Source organism: Dromiciops gliroides, chromosome 5, assembly GCF_019393635.1.
Source record: "Dromiciops gliroides isolate mDroGli1 chromosome 5, mDroGli1.pri, whole genome shotgun sequence".
Taxonomy (NCBI): Eukaryota; Metazoa; Chordata; class Mammalia; order Microbiotheria; family Microbiotheriidae; genus Dromiciops; species Dromiciops gliroides.
Window position 1 is genome coordinate 300,969,507 of NC_057865.1, and position 15,788 is coordinate 300,985,294.

At 51.5% G+C, this 15,788-nt stretch overlaps 1 protein-coding gene across 1 annotated transcript in view; it reads right to left on the reverse strand.

Annotated features, from left to right (window-relative positions):
- TBC1D22A (TBC1 domain family member 22A) overlaps window positions 1-15,788 on the reverse strand; it is a 268,885-nt gene that overhangs the window by 201,392 nt on the left and 51,705 nt on the right. The window contains exon 5 of the mRNA XM_043969133.1: window positions 8,403-8,473. Coding sequence (XP_043825068.1) covers window positions 8,403-8,473 — 71 coding nt within the window. The remainder of the gene's footprint in view (window positions 1-8,402; window positions 8,474-15,788) is intronic.

Below are 15,788 nucleotides of genomic sequence, written 5' to 3' on the forward strand. Positions count from 1 at the left end.
CAGTGGATCAGGGAAGTCAGCAGATAACCTGGGGCACAGAGCTGAGAAGGTAAGCTTTCTATACCTGGGGGGCCACCAAGCAAGCACACAGAGATGGTAGGGGAGATGTCTGGCTCAAGTATATGTGGCCCAAACACAGTGACCACAGAAAGGCCGGCAGTACAAAAGGAGACTCGAAGAAGGCGGGGGGGGGGGGGGGTGGAGGAAGCTCTTCTGTTCTGGAAGAAGCTGATGAAGGGTCTGAGCTGGGGAGGATTTGGGCCCCTCAGCCTGAGCAAGACCCTCCTGGTAGCTGGCAAGGAGGCCCACAAGGAGGCTATCACAAGAGCCCAAGGGAGAGAGAAGCCTAACGGCCAAGGCACAGCCAAGAAAACCCAGCAACTGCTTGAGGATTGGATGCGAGGGCAGCATCGGGGGGCCCAGGCACTGTCTGGTTCACAGAAGTAGGGAGGTTTGCAAGGGACTGGGTGGGGAAGGAAAAAGAGGATGAAATCTTGTCAGATGTCGCGTCTGCGCCACCACCAGGACAAACAGGTGACGGATGATACGGGAAGGGAATTCAAGAAAGATCATTGGACTACACGGACAGCTGAGAGCCAGGGGCAGAGACCACTAAAGCCACAAAAGCAGATGAGACCAGCAGGGTCGGAATCTGAGATAGCCTTGGCTCACTTGGTGAGAGGCTATTCTACGACTCTCGGACTCCAGGAGAAAGTGCAGGACATGGCCTGGGGAGCATCGATCCTAAGGGGAAGGAGATGGAAGAGGGCCCAGAGCCTGAGCTTGGGAACAAGAGACCCGCCCTGGACTCTCTGCTCCCACATCCAAGAGCTGCACTAGCAAAGGCAAGTGACTTCACCTCTAACCCCCAAAATCCTCATCTGTAAAATGAGGAAAGTCATACTTGTAAGCAGTGGCCTCTGGGATTCAGCCAGAAAGCATTTATGAAGCCCCTACTGTGTGGCCAGGCACTCTGGACTCTAATGCAGGCCCCCAGCTTGAAAAGGTCTCTTTGTGCTCAATAGATCCAAGTGGTTCCCTACCCCAAGGATCCCAGGAGCCTCCTCTGCTTGACACTAAAAGTCCTCCACAGTCCAGCTCCAAGCTGCCTGGCCACCTAGAGACACACATGCTACACTTCAGTCCCACTGACCTTTGGCCATTCCTCACCTAAAGCCTTGCATCTCCCATCTCCAGCCTTTTGTACAGGCTGGTCTCCATGCCAGGAGTACACTCTCTCATACAATGACACTCAGAAGTGGGTGCAGCCTTAGCTCAGAAGGGACCTCCTCACCTTCCAAGAGAAACTCCCTTCAGGTTTCAAGTATGTCACGTTATACAAAATGAAGACACTTTTCCCCACTGGCACCAAGGACCCAGAACTAATTCTGTGCCTGATCTTTAAGAGAAAGTAATAGCAGCACTTCAAACAGTACCCTCCAGTCTCCACTCCAAATGCCTTCAGCAGCAGCTGGGCTTGACAATAGAAAAGAAAGGTGGCGATGGCAATGCTTAACCTACCTTCTCTGTCCTCCACACAACTACTGAGATGAATCAGCTCAGACACTCTCCCCTCCTCAGATCATCTCCCACCCAGCTGCCTCCCCCTCCACCATGCAGAGTAAAGGTCCCCTTCAGTTTCTTCTCATATGTTGTCTCTCCTCAGGCACTGAGCTTAGCACAGTGCCCGGCACACCAGAGGGGCTTAATAAATATTTACTGACTCTGCCTCTACTCATTAAATAATAACCACTGGCTACCGTCACCTCCTCACTCAGTAAACCGCTGAAGCTCCCAATGGCTTCTGCTTGGCACTCAAAGCCCTTCCTATAACCTGGCACCCTCCTTCCTTCCCAGTCTTCTCACATCTGCCTCCCCAACACACACCGCTGCTTCCTGGCAGTGCCACAAACAAGTTGCTCCGTGTTTGGGCTCTGAGCATTTTCCGGGGCTGTCCCTGCAATGCTCTCACTCCTCCGCTCCTGCTGACCTCCCTGGCTCCCTCTAAGTCCCAACTAAAATCTCACCTGCTACAGGAAGTCCTCCTGGGCCCTTCTGTCTCTTAATTACCTGCAAACGACCCTGGATGGAGCTTGCGTTGCACACGTGTTTGGAGAGAGGCCTCCCCACATTCTCCTGCAGACTGCCCCCATTTCCCCTGAGGTGACCTCTGCCATCTTTTATGGGAGGCCTTGCTCCATTGGAATATCAGCTCCCAGAGGGGAGGGGTCCTACCCGTGCCCCTGCTGCCTGACCTTGAATGTGCTGAGCCGCCCAGACCACCTGGGGATCACCTGCTCGTGTGGATTAGGCCTAGGAAAACAAGACAAACTACATGCTCCTAAAACCACCTGGCCCACAGGATCGCATCCCTCAGTTGACAGATAAGGAAACAGAGGCACAGAGAAGAGGTGCCCCAGGTCGCCGAGGCAGCAAAGGACAGAGCAGAGATGTGAAAGCAGGTCCTCTCACTTTAAGCCAGCTCTGCCTCCACTGCGTGCTCAGGTTGTGCCCTTCCCCACTCCTCTTCTCAAGCGCCTCAAGTCACAAATGAAGAGTCTCTACTCTCTGCCCATTGCATCATCCATTTGCCTGTTCCCAGATCCACCCAGAGAGAGGGAGGCGCCTCTCTGGCAGACTTCCGGCAGCCGCAGCATGGACACCGCAAGGGTCAAGCAGTCACCACAGAGAGGAGCAGCCCACTCAAGGGGCTCTCAGCATCTCCAGTACTTCCCTCAGCTGGCAGCTCAAGCATCCTTAGTCATCTTGTCCGTTCCTTCAGCTGAAGGAGGAAGTTCCTACTAAACAAAGCCCAAACGACCCACAGCATCCCTTGAGAGGCCCGTTCCCTTCGGGGCCTTGTGGTCCCAAGAGGTGCTACACAGTCCAAAGTAGACCCTGGGTCCTGTGACCCCCAGCTCAGAAGCCTTCCTGTCACCTAAAGCACTGCCTCACGCGTGACCACAGCGAGGAACACCAGAGCAGCACCTCTCAGTTCTGTTCAAAAGAAAGTTAAGTGTGTCACGATCAGAGAACAGGCATTGTGACCCCAAATACATACTGCATACACTCACTGCTGACATCCCCATTTGTAAAAGAAAACATACATGCAAGTGGAGGCCTTTAGATAATTAAGCAAGACTGGAAATTATGCAAATGAAATATATTCAAGTATGCAATGAATTTTAGATGGCAGAACTACAGAAAACTTAATTGCGGTATTAGCATGCTATAAAAACACTAATCATAAATGTAAAACAAAGCCGGCATATGCTGAGACCCAAATTTCCTGGGTGGCAGAAAAGCCCAGAGGATTTTCTTCCTCCCATGGGGAGCTCTCCGCCTCCAGGGCAGAGCCTAAGCCCCAATTCCCTGAAAGCACAAGAAGGCGGCACCAGGCGGGCCTCGGCTGCCCTCTCACCACGCTCACTTGCCCGAATGTCAAACACCGAATGAGCTATTGTTCAGTGCTTCTGCAAAGCCAGAAATGTGACTGGAGGGAAAAGGTCATTTCCCTTTCGCAAGGACTTTCAATGGCTGCTAACATCAACGACACCGCCACAGAAGGGAGACGAGACCAAGCTAGTTCTTCATATGTGAAAATGAGCACATTTCTCATCTTTTTTAATCAAAGTAACATTTCTTACTCATCAATTAAATACAGCGCCTATAAACCCAACAAAGTAACTTGGGCAGCTTAAGGAAGAACCACGGAGGAATGTAAAAAAGAAAACAATCATTTTGCAAACCTTGGAAACAGATCTCTCTCTCTCACACACACACACACACACACACACACACACACACACACACACACACACACACACACACTTACTTTTTGCTAAACAGATGAAAAAGAGGCCAAGTATTTTTTTTTTAAAGTGAGGCAATTGGGGTAAAGTGACTTGCCCAGGGTCACACAGCTAGCAAGTGTCAAGTGTGTGAGGCCGGATTTGAACTCAGGTCCTCCTGACTCCAGGGCTGGTGCTCTATCCCCTGCACCACCCAGCTGCCCCAAGGCCAAGTATTTTTTAATTCCATCATCTCCTAGAACTCCAGTTTACTGATTGTACCAAGCGTCTGTGGTCCAGTGAAGAAGCAGCCGCCAGCCTCTTGCAGAGGACAAGGCCACCAGACACACTTTCCTGCTGGGGCCCACGTGTTGACTGTTTTGCTGCTTGTTCCCTACAAGGGAAAGTGGGGGATTCCCAGGACTCAGGGCCTATGATGCCAGAAGACCCACAGAGCACCACTAAGCCACCTTCCACAAGACAAGAGGCCCCATGGAACTGAAGCGATCTCTACATAAGTATCCGCAAGCCCCACAGTCCCTCCCAGACAAACCCTCCTGTACTCATCCAGCCGGTGACTCCCCGCCCAGCCCCGGCAAGCCGTCAGGATCAGCGCCAAGGCACAATCATCCCTCCTCTGGTGGCCCTCAGTCCAAGGAAAGCCCCCAGTCAGTGGCATCAGCCGGCCTGGTCCGGTCCACGGCTCAGCTCAGCAGAGGGCCCAGGGCCCAGAACCCCCCTGGCCTCCTTCCTGAGTGGCTCGAGGCCCACCCTCTGCAGGAGGCCTTCCCACTGCACACAGGGCAGGCACCTTCCCGTGAGCCTGTGAGCTCCCGGAGGGCAGGAGCATCTTCTGGACTTTCTTTGTGTCCTCAGAGCTCAGTGACAGGCCCGGCACAGGACAGGACAGGACAAGGATCATCAGACAAGGCAGGAGTCACAGGAGACAGAAGACCCCAGAAGAGCCACTTCGTCCTAATCTGAGCAGCCCAAAAGGAGGCTCCTCGGAGGCAAAGGGCAGCAAGTGCCCACCCAAAGGCCGAGGCTGGAGCCCAAGGAGAGCGAAGGGGGGCCAGCGTGGCCAGAGGCCATGGTGAGTGTAGAGGCAGCAGGAGGCTGTGCAGAGAGTTCCCTGTGTGGGAGTACCCAAGCCCCCAGGGACACTTTGCAGCAGGGCAGCCAAGCTCTGTAAAGCGGGGTTCGAGGGCTGATGCTGGGCCAGGGCGCAGAAGCCCCTGCAAACAGGCCTTCTTAACCCGCGGCCCATGGAGAACTTGGAGGCAGTCTGGGGACTTGAACGGGGGAAATGGCATCTTTCTGGTCACTCATCTTGAACCAAATTGAGCACTGCCTTCCACGACGAATGGAGGCCACCAAGCTGGTGTGGCGCAGGCGTCCGTAGGCTCCACCCAACGACGCTGCCAAAGAGGCCTGTGACACAACAAGGCCACCAGGAGAGCCACGCCCCACCTCGGTGCCAGGCCTTGCGAGGACCCCAAGGCAGGCTGGGGCAGTGGCCCGGACCAAGGGAGGAAGGGCCGTCCACCAGAGCAGCCTCCTGCGCCGGGCGGCAGTGGCCACAAGCGAGGCGGTCTGAGCTTCCCAACGGATCCCAGCAGCGCCCCGTGCTTACAGGCCAGACCGACGCCCCACCCCCTGACTACTCTCTCACCCACTGTGACGGCCCCTTCCCATCTTCTGCATGGGCAAGTTCAGCCTGGCACTGGGCACCAGAGAGGTGCGTCTTCAGCAGGTATTTGTTTAAATGCCTCCTGCAAGCAAGTCCCCTTGGGCCACGTGGGTCCCCAAGAGCTGTTCCAGCTGCCTCCTGGACACCTCGAGCTGGCATCTCCTGCTCCACCAGGCCACGCAAACCCTCCCCCATGTCACAAGCAGACCCTTTGGCATCACTGTCCGTACCTCTCCCCAAACGTCCCCCTGCTGCCGGGCCGTGTCCCTCTCACCATCCTCTGCAAACAGTCTGGGCAACCTCAAATCTGCCCCATGTGCAGGGCTGCTGCACCCCCCGGTCTTAGACTCTTGTAAAGAAGGCAGATGAGGACTGTGGCTCTCACGAGCTCTCGAGCGGCTGTCATAATGGAGTGACCACAAGGGCCGCTGCCAGGTGGGAGGCAGTGAGAAGAGATGCATCTAAGGGACCTCCCCCTCCTCCTCCTCTTTCAAAGATACAGGCCTTTAGAAAGTAAGGGTTCCTCCGAGCCCTGGGGAGGGCTCACTAGAGCCCAAGGGCCTGCCAGCCAAGCTGGGCTACGCACCGTTTCCTCCATGTCTGCTGAGATTCAGAAGGCCCGCCTTCATTCCTCGGTGCAGACGCTCCCTAGCCATGTGACTACAGTCACTCTGTGCCTCAGTTTCCTCATCGGGTAAATGCAGATAGCAGTCCTGCACCAGCCGTCACCACACAAGATAGACCCGGGGTCACAGGGACAGCACAGGAGACATGTGAAACGGGGGGGACACCTGCCACGTTCCCACTTGTAAGCCTTTCCACGTGCTGGTGAGCAGGCCGCCCCAAGGAGAATGCCCTCTGCCCCTCTCCCATCAAGGAGGGGCCCTCCCTGATCCCCGCCCCAGTCCAAAGAGCTCTGGGTGCACACCGTGGTCTGCCCTTAGCACTCTGCCTTTCCCAGGTCATGCAGGACTCGCTCCCCTGGCCCCACCTGCCTGTCTTCATCTTCCCAGGTAGAAGGTAAACTCAGTGAGAGCCACAGGTGAGCCTTGTCCAACTTGTCTGCTCCAGAGGGGGGCCTCTGCACACACTGGGGATTTGGGGGGGGGGGCTAAAACAATTGCTCCCTCCTCACAAACCCTCTGAGCTAAGGAGTGCACGTCCTGAGGCCCAGAGAGGACCGAGAAGTCAGTGGCCAGCCGGCCAGGCAGAAGCCGGGCCTCGAGCTGCTTGTTTCTTGCTCTCGCAGGCCACAGGTGCTCAAACACCCAGCTCTGCCTGGAAGGTAGGGCCCCACTTCCTGCCTTCCCCCTCACTGCCCTCGCCTGCTCGTGCAGGAGTCCCAGCAGAAAGCAGATCAATGTCCCTCAGTCCCAAAAGCCCATGATTCTCATCCTCCCTCTGAAGTCACCCCCGCCCCCAATCTTCCCATCAATCACTCATACAGCAGGGGTCAGGACGTCTAAGGGGACTGTGACTGTGGGAGGCCCAGATAATTAATGAAAGACACTCCATCTAGAAGAACCACATTTTCAATAAATTTCACATTGGAAGATGGTGTCCTAAAGGTATTTTAATCAAAACTTGGTGAAATTCAATCTGAGAACCGCAGGACTAAGTGGCAGCAGTGCGTGGCGAGGGGCCACGAAGAACCTGACACATTGAGACCGGCTTGCAGGGGAAGGAGCCTCTGATTAATTTGTCATCTCTCCCTAAGCCCTGGCTCCAAACCCCCAAATGAAAATGAAGGCGCCTGCAGGGGCTGAGCTGTAATTGAAAGAGAATACTTAATCAATAGATTGTCACTGTTAAGAGCAGCATCAGGGCTGCAGATCAGAAGGCCCAGGCTCCCCATTTATTAGGACTCATTAGGGAAAAGGAGGCTTTTCCGTGCTGGGCACCAGAGTGCACCTGAAGCAAATAAACATTCAGCATTCCCTGGTGACTCTCCTCTTTCAGAAAAAACAGGGCTGTCTACACCTCCCCCAAAGTTCAGCCATGCCACAGGTTGCCGTGTAGAGGCTACAATTTGCTGACCAAGTCCCTCTGTCTGAGGACCATCATGGAAAATACGTCCTGCCAAGACGACGCCTCCCCTCATCAGGGGAAGACCGATGTCTGGCCATCATAGGCCCCTCTCGAACGGCCAAAGTCTTCTTGGGGCAAGGCTGGGTCCGGCGAGCCCCCCTGTGGTCCTCCACACTGCTAGGCTTCTCTCCTCCTCTGGCTGCACCTGCATCCCACCTTTGCTCCATCACACCCACCCTTGCAGAACACTGACTGACCTCAGGACAGACTGGATGTGGCCTAAGAGACTACTCGGTGGGGCAGCTAGGTGGCACAGTGGATAAAGCGCAGGCCCTGGATTCAGGAGGACCTGAGTTCAAATCTGGCCTCAGACACTTGACACTAGCTGTGTGACCCTGGGCAAGTCACTTAACCCTCATTGCCCTGCGAAAAAAAAAAAAAAAAAAAAAAAAAAAAAAGAGACACTACTTGGTCCTAAAGGGTAGAGGCCGGGCCATCTCTCATCTCTGTACCCCCAAGCCCGCCAGCGGGCTGAAACCTGGCATGGGGCCCGCCCCATACATAGTAAGTATTCAGAAAAGTATGTGCTGAGTGGAAATGAATTAACCATCAGTAAGCTCATGGTTGAGCTCTTACTCTCCGTTGGAATCTTTCTGTAACTGCCTTGAACAGAACATCAAATTCAGAGAAATAAAATCTGAGCAGACATACAGGCAGAGACCATGAATCCTGACAACCTGGCCAAGTCAAGCTTGCAACTGAGCAAAGAAAGGCGCAGCGTCTCTGCTAGAGGCACAAGGCCTTGGATACCATAAATGTGTCTGTATCGTCACTGACAGGACCCAACCCAAAGCTGCCTCAGGGGACTCCCGGAGACCCAGAGGGAGACTCACCGAAAGGAGCTTCCAGGTTATCGGACGGACTTGCTTGGGAATTCCAGACCAACTCAATTTTCTTAATTCCTCTGTTAAAATAAAAGGATTGGGGGAGGGGGGAGAAAAAGAGGAAAAGATTAGTCAAAGACTTTTCCTGGGGTGGCCACTGCCCCATCAGATGATCGGAAGGCAGCTGCTCCCAGAGAGCACAAATTACAGTACGTGCAGATGCTGATATTTTTGGTCACTGACTGCAAAAACAAGTCACTCGACACCCCATTCAGTTATCTCTGATCTGGATTCTGAGTGGAGAGAGAGAACCGTACGGTGCTGCTAGGAAAAGCTTGCCAAGAAGCTCTGAAGGGGAAGCACCCCCGGGTGGCAGCTGGATGCCCGCCATCAGCAGTGCGTCCCTGTTCAGATAATGGGGCACTAAAGGGCTTCCTCGCAGACTTCACCATCCACTGAAACACAAAGAGAGCTAACTAGCTGGGCCAGGCTGGTCTTTCCCGGTTCTGCCTTTTAATCATGGAGCCGCCTGCCGCTCATAACCCTTCTGACACCCCCTCATTTCACATGCATCACAAAGTCTCCATCGATTTCACGCATTCCCAACTAAGTCATAAAATGGCAAGGCTGATATGGGCTTTAGAAATCACCCAGTCATCTTCCAGAGAGGGAAACTGAGGCACAGGGAAGAAGGCCAATGAGGCATGGGGCCAGCTCTGCCTTCCTCACACCACCTGCACTCTGGGCCCAAACATGTCCGATGGGAGGGCCCCCAAATGTTGTCGGCATCCAGCAGGCGTAGCTGACATGAAAGAGATGGGAGCTAAATTACACAGGACTGCCTTCAAGGTAGACTAGATCTACTCCCAGATGTGTGAATGAAGTTGTATGCAGGCTGAAAATTAAATCAAACACCAAGAGATCAGCTGTAGAATGAAGCGTCAAATGGGTCAGACTCATGGAACAGCAGAGGCATTCTAGGAAGTCATATCGCTAACGCAATCTAGTCCCAAGTACAGGCTTCAGAACAGATGAAGCCGAGAATCCCTGGAATTCTCATGAGATGACGGCGTGTCGGAGTGATGGGGGGCACGTGTCTATAGCACCGCAGAGGCGATGAGGAATTAGAGGCGACTAACTCAGTTACCCCAGCGGCGGAGGGCAGGAAGAAAGCAGAGAAGGAAAGGCACAGACGGCACCGCATCTCATCAGAGCCAACGGCTGGGACTGTCTCTGCTCTGAAGGTGTCTGCAGACGCGCTGACAATAAACCAGACCGAGAGATTCGTAGGCTACCTTAGAAAGCAGGAAGGAGAGTTTTATGATGGAAAGCTGCCCCAGTGACACCGGCATTAACATTTTATATCTAGAAATGAACATGTACAGTTCATGCTACAATGAACACAAATACATCATCATTAACACACTGCACGACATTAAGCCGGAAAACAGGCAAAAGTAGAACACAAGGCTGGGTCGCAACTTTCTTGGGAATTGGGCTCCAAGCACTCCTGCAGCCTGGACCATTTACCTGCTGCCCCCAGAGGAGACAATCTGTCCAAACACAGCCTGGCCAGGGCTCATCCCAAGCCTGGGGGCGGGGGGGGAGGGCGCTGCCTAAGCAAGAGCCGAGATGAGACCATACTTAGTCAATGAGCATTTCTTAAACACCTACTATGTGCCAGGGACGGTGAAGTGCTGGAGACACAAAGAAAGACAAAAGCCAAGGCCTCCCCTTGAGGAGATCCTGGCCTAACGGGGAGAGGACACGAAGAGCCACGATAGGGACAAGCCCCAGAGGAAGGGCCCCAGCATTAGGGGGATGGGAAAGGCTGGAGGCTGAGATGCAGAGGGAGGGGGATGGACAGGCTTGGCCACGACCCCACCGCAGGATGTGGGAGGAACCAGAGGACTCGGGCTTGGATCTCAGCAGAGGTGGGATCTTCTCTGGCCTCAGTTTCTCCAGGTGCAAAACAATCAGGTTAGATCAGCTGATCTGAAGCCTTTTCCAGCTCCTGGGCTGTAATACTGGCGTGGCTGCCGCCCAGCGTCCTCAACTACAAAACCACTTCCTGGAGCACATTCCTACTGGGTCTGGGTCCCCCAGGAGCTGTGACGTTGGCCTGAGTGGTGGGGAAGGCTCATCTCTAAGCCACACCTGCCAGGAGAGGCCAGCCATTCCACAGGGCAGAGAACGCAGCTCTGGGAGCCTGCTTGTCTGCTGACTTCCCAAGAGGCCTCCCTCCATGGGGCCCCGGAAATCGATGGCCCAGACAGAGGAGGCACACTGGAAGAAGCCCAGATCTTGTCTCAGGAAACAGGGGCTCAGTCCTTTCTGTCACGCGCTCATCTCGAGCCCAGAGCCAAGCTGTTTCTTCTAGCACAGCTCCAAATCTCTATCTCAATGACAAGATGACCCTGGAGGCCTTTGGGCTCTCACTTCCCCAGTGCCACCAATCTTCATGCCCCCGGATCCTGATGGGACCCTAGAATTCTGGCCAAGGAGCAGGGAGGAACAGAGACTCCGTAAGTGCCGGCTTCCTTTTGTGCCCCCATGCCTGTTTCCTAGCCCATCTCCCTTCTGAAATGCAAACCAGACCCAGCTGTGGGTAAAAAAGACCAAGCCCACAAAACAAATGCCCTATTACTGCACCCTGGGCGGAGCTCAGGCTCCTGCCCTCCCTACCTTCCCGGGTTCTCCAGCTGCATGCCTCCTCCCCTGCAGAAGGGAGTGAGGCCTTGGTTCTTGAGATCTCTCCCCGCGGTGCACATCATTCCAACACTTTAAATATGCAGTAATGAGAGCGACAATTTCCACATACAATAAGAAAAGGCTTGTTTCATCATAAGCGGCAGCCAACGGCCAAAGAATTCATTCCACTTTCGCTGGTGAACAAATATTCCCCATTCCCACCGCAAATGAAGCAATTATTTTTTCCTTTAAGTTTTTAGACATCCAGGGTTAGGTTCCCTTGCAAACAGCTGAGAGCTAATGATTAATACCAGGAATAAAAGAAATGATTAAAGAGAAGGCCTAAGTAATATAATCACCAAAATGTGAAGTCTTGACATCTAATCTTTTTCAAATTACTAAGTCTAAGTAAAATAAGCACCCAATAATTGGGTGATGGCACCAGCAATAACTTGCAGTTTACAGCCATTGCTGGAAATATCAAGTCCTCAACAGTTCCCTGAGGATGTTATGAAAATCAAACGTTTCCCAATCACGCTCTCCGTTGCCTTCTGTTTTCTATTGAACATTCATGAAGAATGTAGAATAAACTTCCCTTGTTAAAGGTTCCTGAAGGAAAAGCCATTTGGAGAATGGAGGAAGCACTGACCAAGCAGAGGAGAGGAGCCTGGGAAATCATCGGAATCCAACCCCTGTCCTTTACAGAAAGGGAACCAGAGACCCAACTCGGGGTCAGCGTATGCCAGGTTCTGACCCCACAGACTTCACCAATCATTCTACATAACTGCAGAGCTCTGAATTACAGCTCAGTGACTCCTTATGGTGGGAAGGAGAGACAGGGATGCTCACCAGAAACACAGAAGAATGTGCCTAAATGGGAGCCCCACTGACATGGCTTTCCAGACCCCAGGCTCCTCTCCTTCTACGAGAGCTTAAGGCCTTCAATAGTGCTCGTGAAAAATGACAATAGCCAAGGGAAGATTTCCAGCGCACCGCACCCATCCTTTCTCCAGGAATGATGCAGGATGGGCCAGCGCCAGCACAAGTGGAACCACAGGCCCATGGATGAGATCCCAGGCCATCAGATTAAGTGCTGACAAAATAAAGGTCACAAGGCTCCTTGTTTAAGAGATTCCTTCTCTTCCCACACAGCTTCTTCCTATTTGCCCTGAAGCACCTCGCCTCATTTCTTTCCTTTTACTTTCTTCCTGCACCTGATGCAAAGTGATGTGAGAAGAACCAAGAGATCACTACACATAGTAACAGCAATGTTGTGATGATAATCAACTCTGAAGGACCTGGCTACTCGGATCAATTCAATGATCCAAGACAATTCCAAAGGACTCAGGATGAAAAAATGCCCTCCACCTCCAGAGGAAGATAAACTCTGAGTGCAAACTGAAATATAATTTTCTCACTTTCTTTTTCATGCTTTTTTCTTATCATGGCTAAGATGGAAATGTTTTGCATGATTTCACATGTATAATTGATATTATATTGTTTGCCTTCTCAGTGGATGGAGGCAGCACCAAAGGGAGGAAAAGGATTTAGAGCTCATTAAAAGAGGGGCAGCTAGGTGGCACAGTGGGTAAAGCACTAGCCCTGGATTCAGGAGGACCTGAGTTCAAATCCGGCCTCAGACACTTGATACTTACTAGCTGTGTGACCCTGGGCAAGTCACTTAACCCTCATTGCCCTGCCCCCCCCCCCCAAAAAAATTTTTTTTAATAAAAAGGAAAGAATATTAAACACAAACAAAAATAAATTTTAAAGCTCATATTGTCCTCCATTTCCTAGGGGGAAGAGTCTTAAATTCATAATTAGATTAAAAGTTCCTTGAGAAGAGGAAACTACCAGATCCCATAGAGCTTAGAAAGAGTAGGCTTCCCATTCTTCTGGGAAGGACCTGCAAAGAGGGAAGAGCAGGAGGAAGTAATTTAGAAAAGCTCCCCCAACAATGAGTGTTAGACTAAGTAGTGACCCAGATAACAAGGTTTTCCTAACGGCAGGCCAGGTACTCTAAGCACTGTACCCCATAACAGCCTTTTAAAACATATTGATATTATTGTGCTATAAGAAATGACAACAGGATGACTTCAGAAAGGCCTGGAAAGATTTGTATGAACTGATGTCTAGTGAAGGGAGCAGAAGCAGGAGAACATTGTGCACAGAAGCAGCAACACTGTTTGATGATGAACTGGGAATGACTTAACTATTCTCAGCAATACAAGGATCCGAGACAATCCCAGAGGACTATGGATGAAGTGTACTCTCCACCTCCACAGACGGCAGCAGGCTATTTTTCACTTTCTTTTTTTTCTTTTATTCAAGTCTTCTTCTACAAAATGACTAATATGCTTTACATAAGTGCACATGTATAACCTATATCTGATTGCTTACTGCCTCAGGGATGAGGGAGGGGAAGGAAGGATAAAATTTGAAATTCAAACCTTTTTAAAAAGTTTATTATTATTTTTAAAAAAGGAAAGAAAAAAACATGTTGATAAGAGTCTGCATTTTGTGACGTGCAATATCACAGTGGGAAGGTCAACAGAACTAAGAAGACTGGCTGGAGTGGTGTGGGAGCAGCAAGAAGGCACTGAAGACCCTGCATAGCATAGAGCAGCACGAGAGGCCACCTCCTGGGGACTCAAAGGGTGTGTGGAGGGTGGGAGAAGTCCCAGCGTGTGACTAGGAAAGATGCACATGCAAGAAGACCTACAACAGCCACATCAGCAAGGGCAGAGAGGACAGTCAAAGGATGGGGGGCCTGCCGGGGGATGAGGACCATCAGCAGCTACTGGAGATGAGCAGAGAAGCAGAGAAAAGCCTGCAGACCACCACCACCCCCCTCAGGGGGGCAGCAAAATGTCCTCCAGATAAGAGGACATGGAGAAGCTGTCATCTGCTGTGATGGACAGCATCTTCACACTGGGAAAACCGCAGGTCCAGAGAAGCTCTAAAGATGGAACTGAAAAGAAGAAGAGCAGGTGCGTCCATCCCAACACCACCCACTCACCATGGCAGGAGGTCCAGGTAGGGAAGTGACAGCAGGGGCTGCCTCACGGCTGCATTCTGCTTACAAATGGGGTTATTCAGGAGAGCCAGTGAACCACACCGAGAGACGAGTGGGACTCATGCGATCTAATTGGATGTAAAATATCCTATCTGAGTCTGAACCAGAAATCTGCTTGAAAGCGGTTTATGCACAAAATGTATAATTATTATCAGCACTATTTCTGACAAGACAAGAATAATGAACATTTAAAGAAGACAACAAATGAAATTGCCTCTTTTACTCCAGGACGGTTCCCTTTTAGTTGGTATCAATTACCACACAGTCATTCTTTCATCCAGGCAGAAACAGAACCAGGAAGAGATAATCAAGGCTAACGAGAAATCCATGAAAGATGCCACCCTCAGAGAATCCTCAGGGGACAACTCTGACCTGGCCTAACATAGCCCTTCAATAGGGTTGACAGGGCTGAGGAGGAAGAATGATTTCCAGGATCAAACTTGTTGCTTGACTCATCTTTATCCAAAAACCCAAGACCAAGGTTCAGGAAGATCCTGGGAGCCATCTGAGCATCACCCATGCTCTAGGAGGATGTGGATGGTAGAGGTGGTGAGCCTCAGGAACCTTCAGAGGACTCAGGAGCCAAGGAGATGAGCACAGGAGCCTGGCCTGGGCTGGAAGGCGGGGAGCCGCAGTCACAGGCTGCCAATCAAAAAATTGTTTGTTAGCCAAGTAGGTGAAAATCAGGCGGCAGTCAGTCAATAGCAGCCAATGTAAAAGACCATGATTCCATGTCACTTTTGTTTGGCACAATGGGTTCTGAGGCCCAACACTGAGGGCCACACCTAGGGAAGGTCTGTCTGGAACATGCCCCTGGCCCTCCCACAATAAAAGGCTTGTCAGATTGAGAGTCAAGAGAGACGTTAGAGAACATTGTACAGATGGTGGAAACTGAGGTGCAGAGAACTCCCGTGACTGACAATTCATTGATAACAAGACTAAGGACATAGGGCTGAAATCAAGACTGAACCAAGAGATGAAGGCAATGTCTACAAATAACCTTGTAAATATAACAAGCAATCAAAAAGTATTTATTAAGCACCTACTATGTGCCAGGTACTGTCTGTAGCTTGTTTGTACCTAGTCATTTGGCTGTTGTCTCCCCCATTAGATTGAAAGCTCCTTGTGGACAGGGACCGTCTTTTGCTTAGCCAGTTTGGCTGTATTAGAGTCTGGGCAGAGTAATGACTATGATTCAGTGAAGCTGGAAAGACAGCTGGGTTGTGAAAGATCAACAGAGACTTTCCATTTTGGCCCAGAGACAAGGGGAAACCAGTGCAGATGATGGAGCAGGGGAGCTATGGGTGAGCCAGACTGGAGCCGAGAGAGACCGGAGATCAATGAGGAGGCAGATGGAAGAACTGAGAGGGAGGTGATGGGGACCTGAACTAAAGTGGGGCTGTGTGAGTACCAAGAGAGGGCAGGATGCAAAAGAGGCTCTGAATGGACAAATGACAACTGACTGGACACATGCAGTGAGTCCAGGATGTCAATGAAGCAAAGGGCTCATCTGCTGATGGGTTTGGGTTTTTATAATTCATAATTGTCTCACCAGATGCAGGAAAAAAAAACTTTATATACAACACTCATTCATACTAACATCCCGCAAATAAAAGATGTAGATGGAT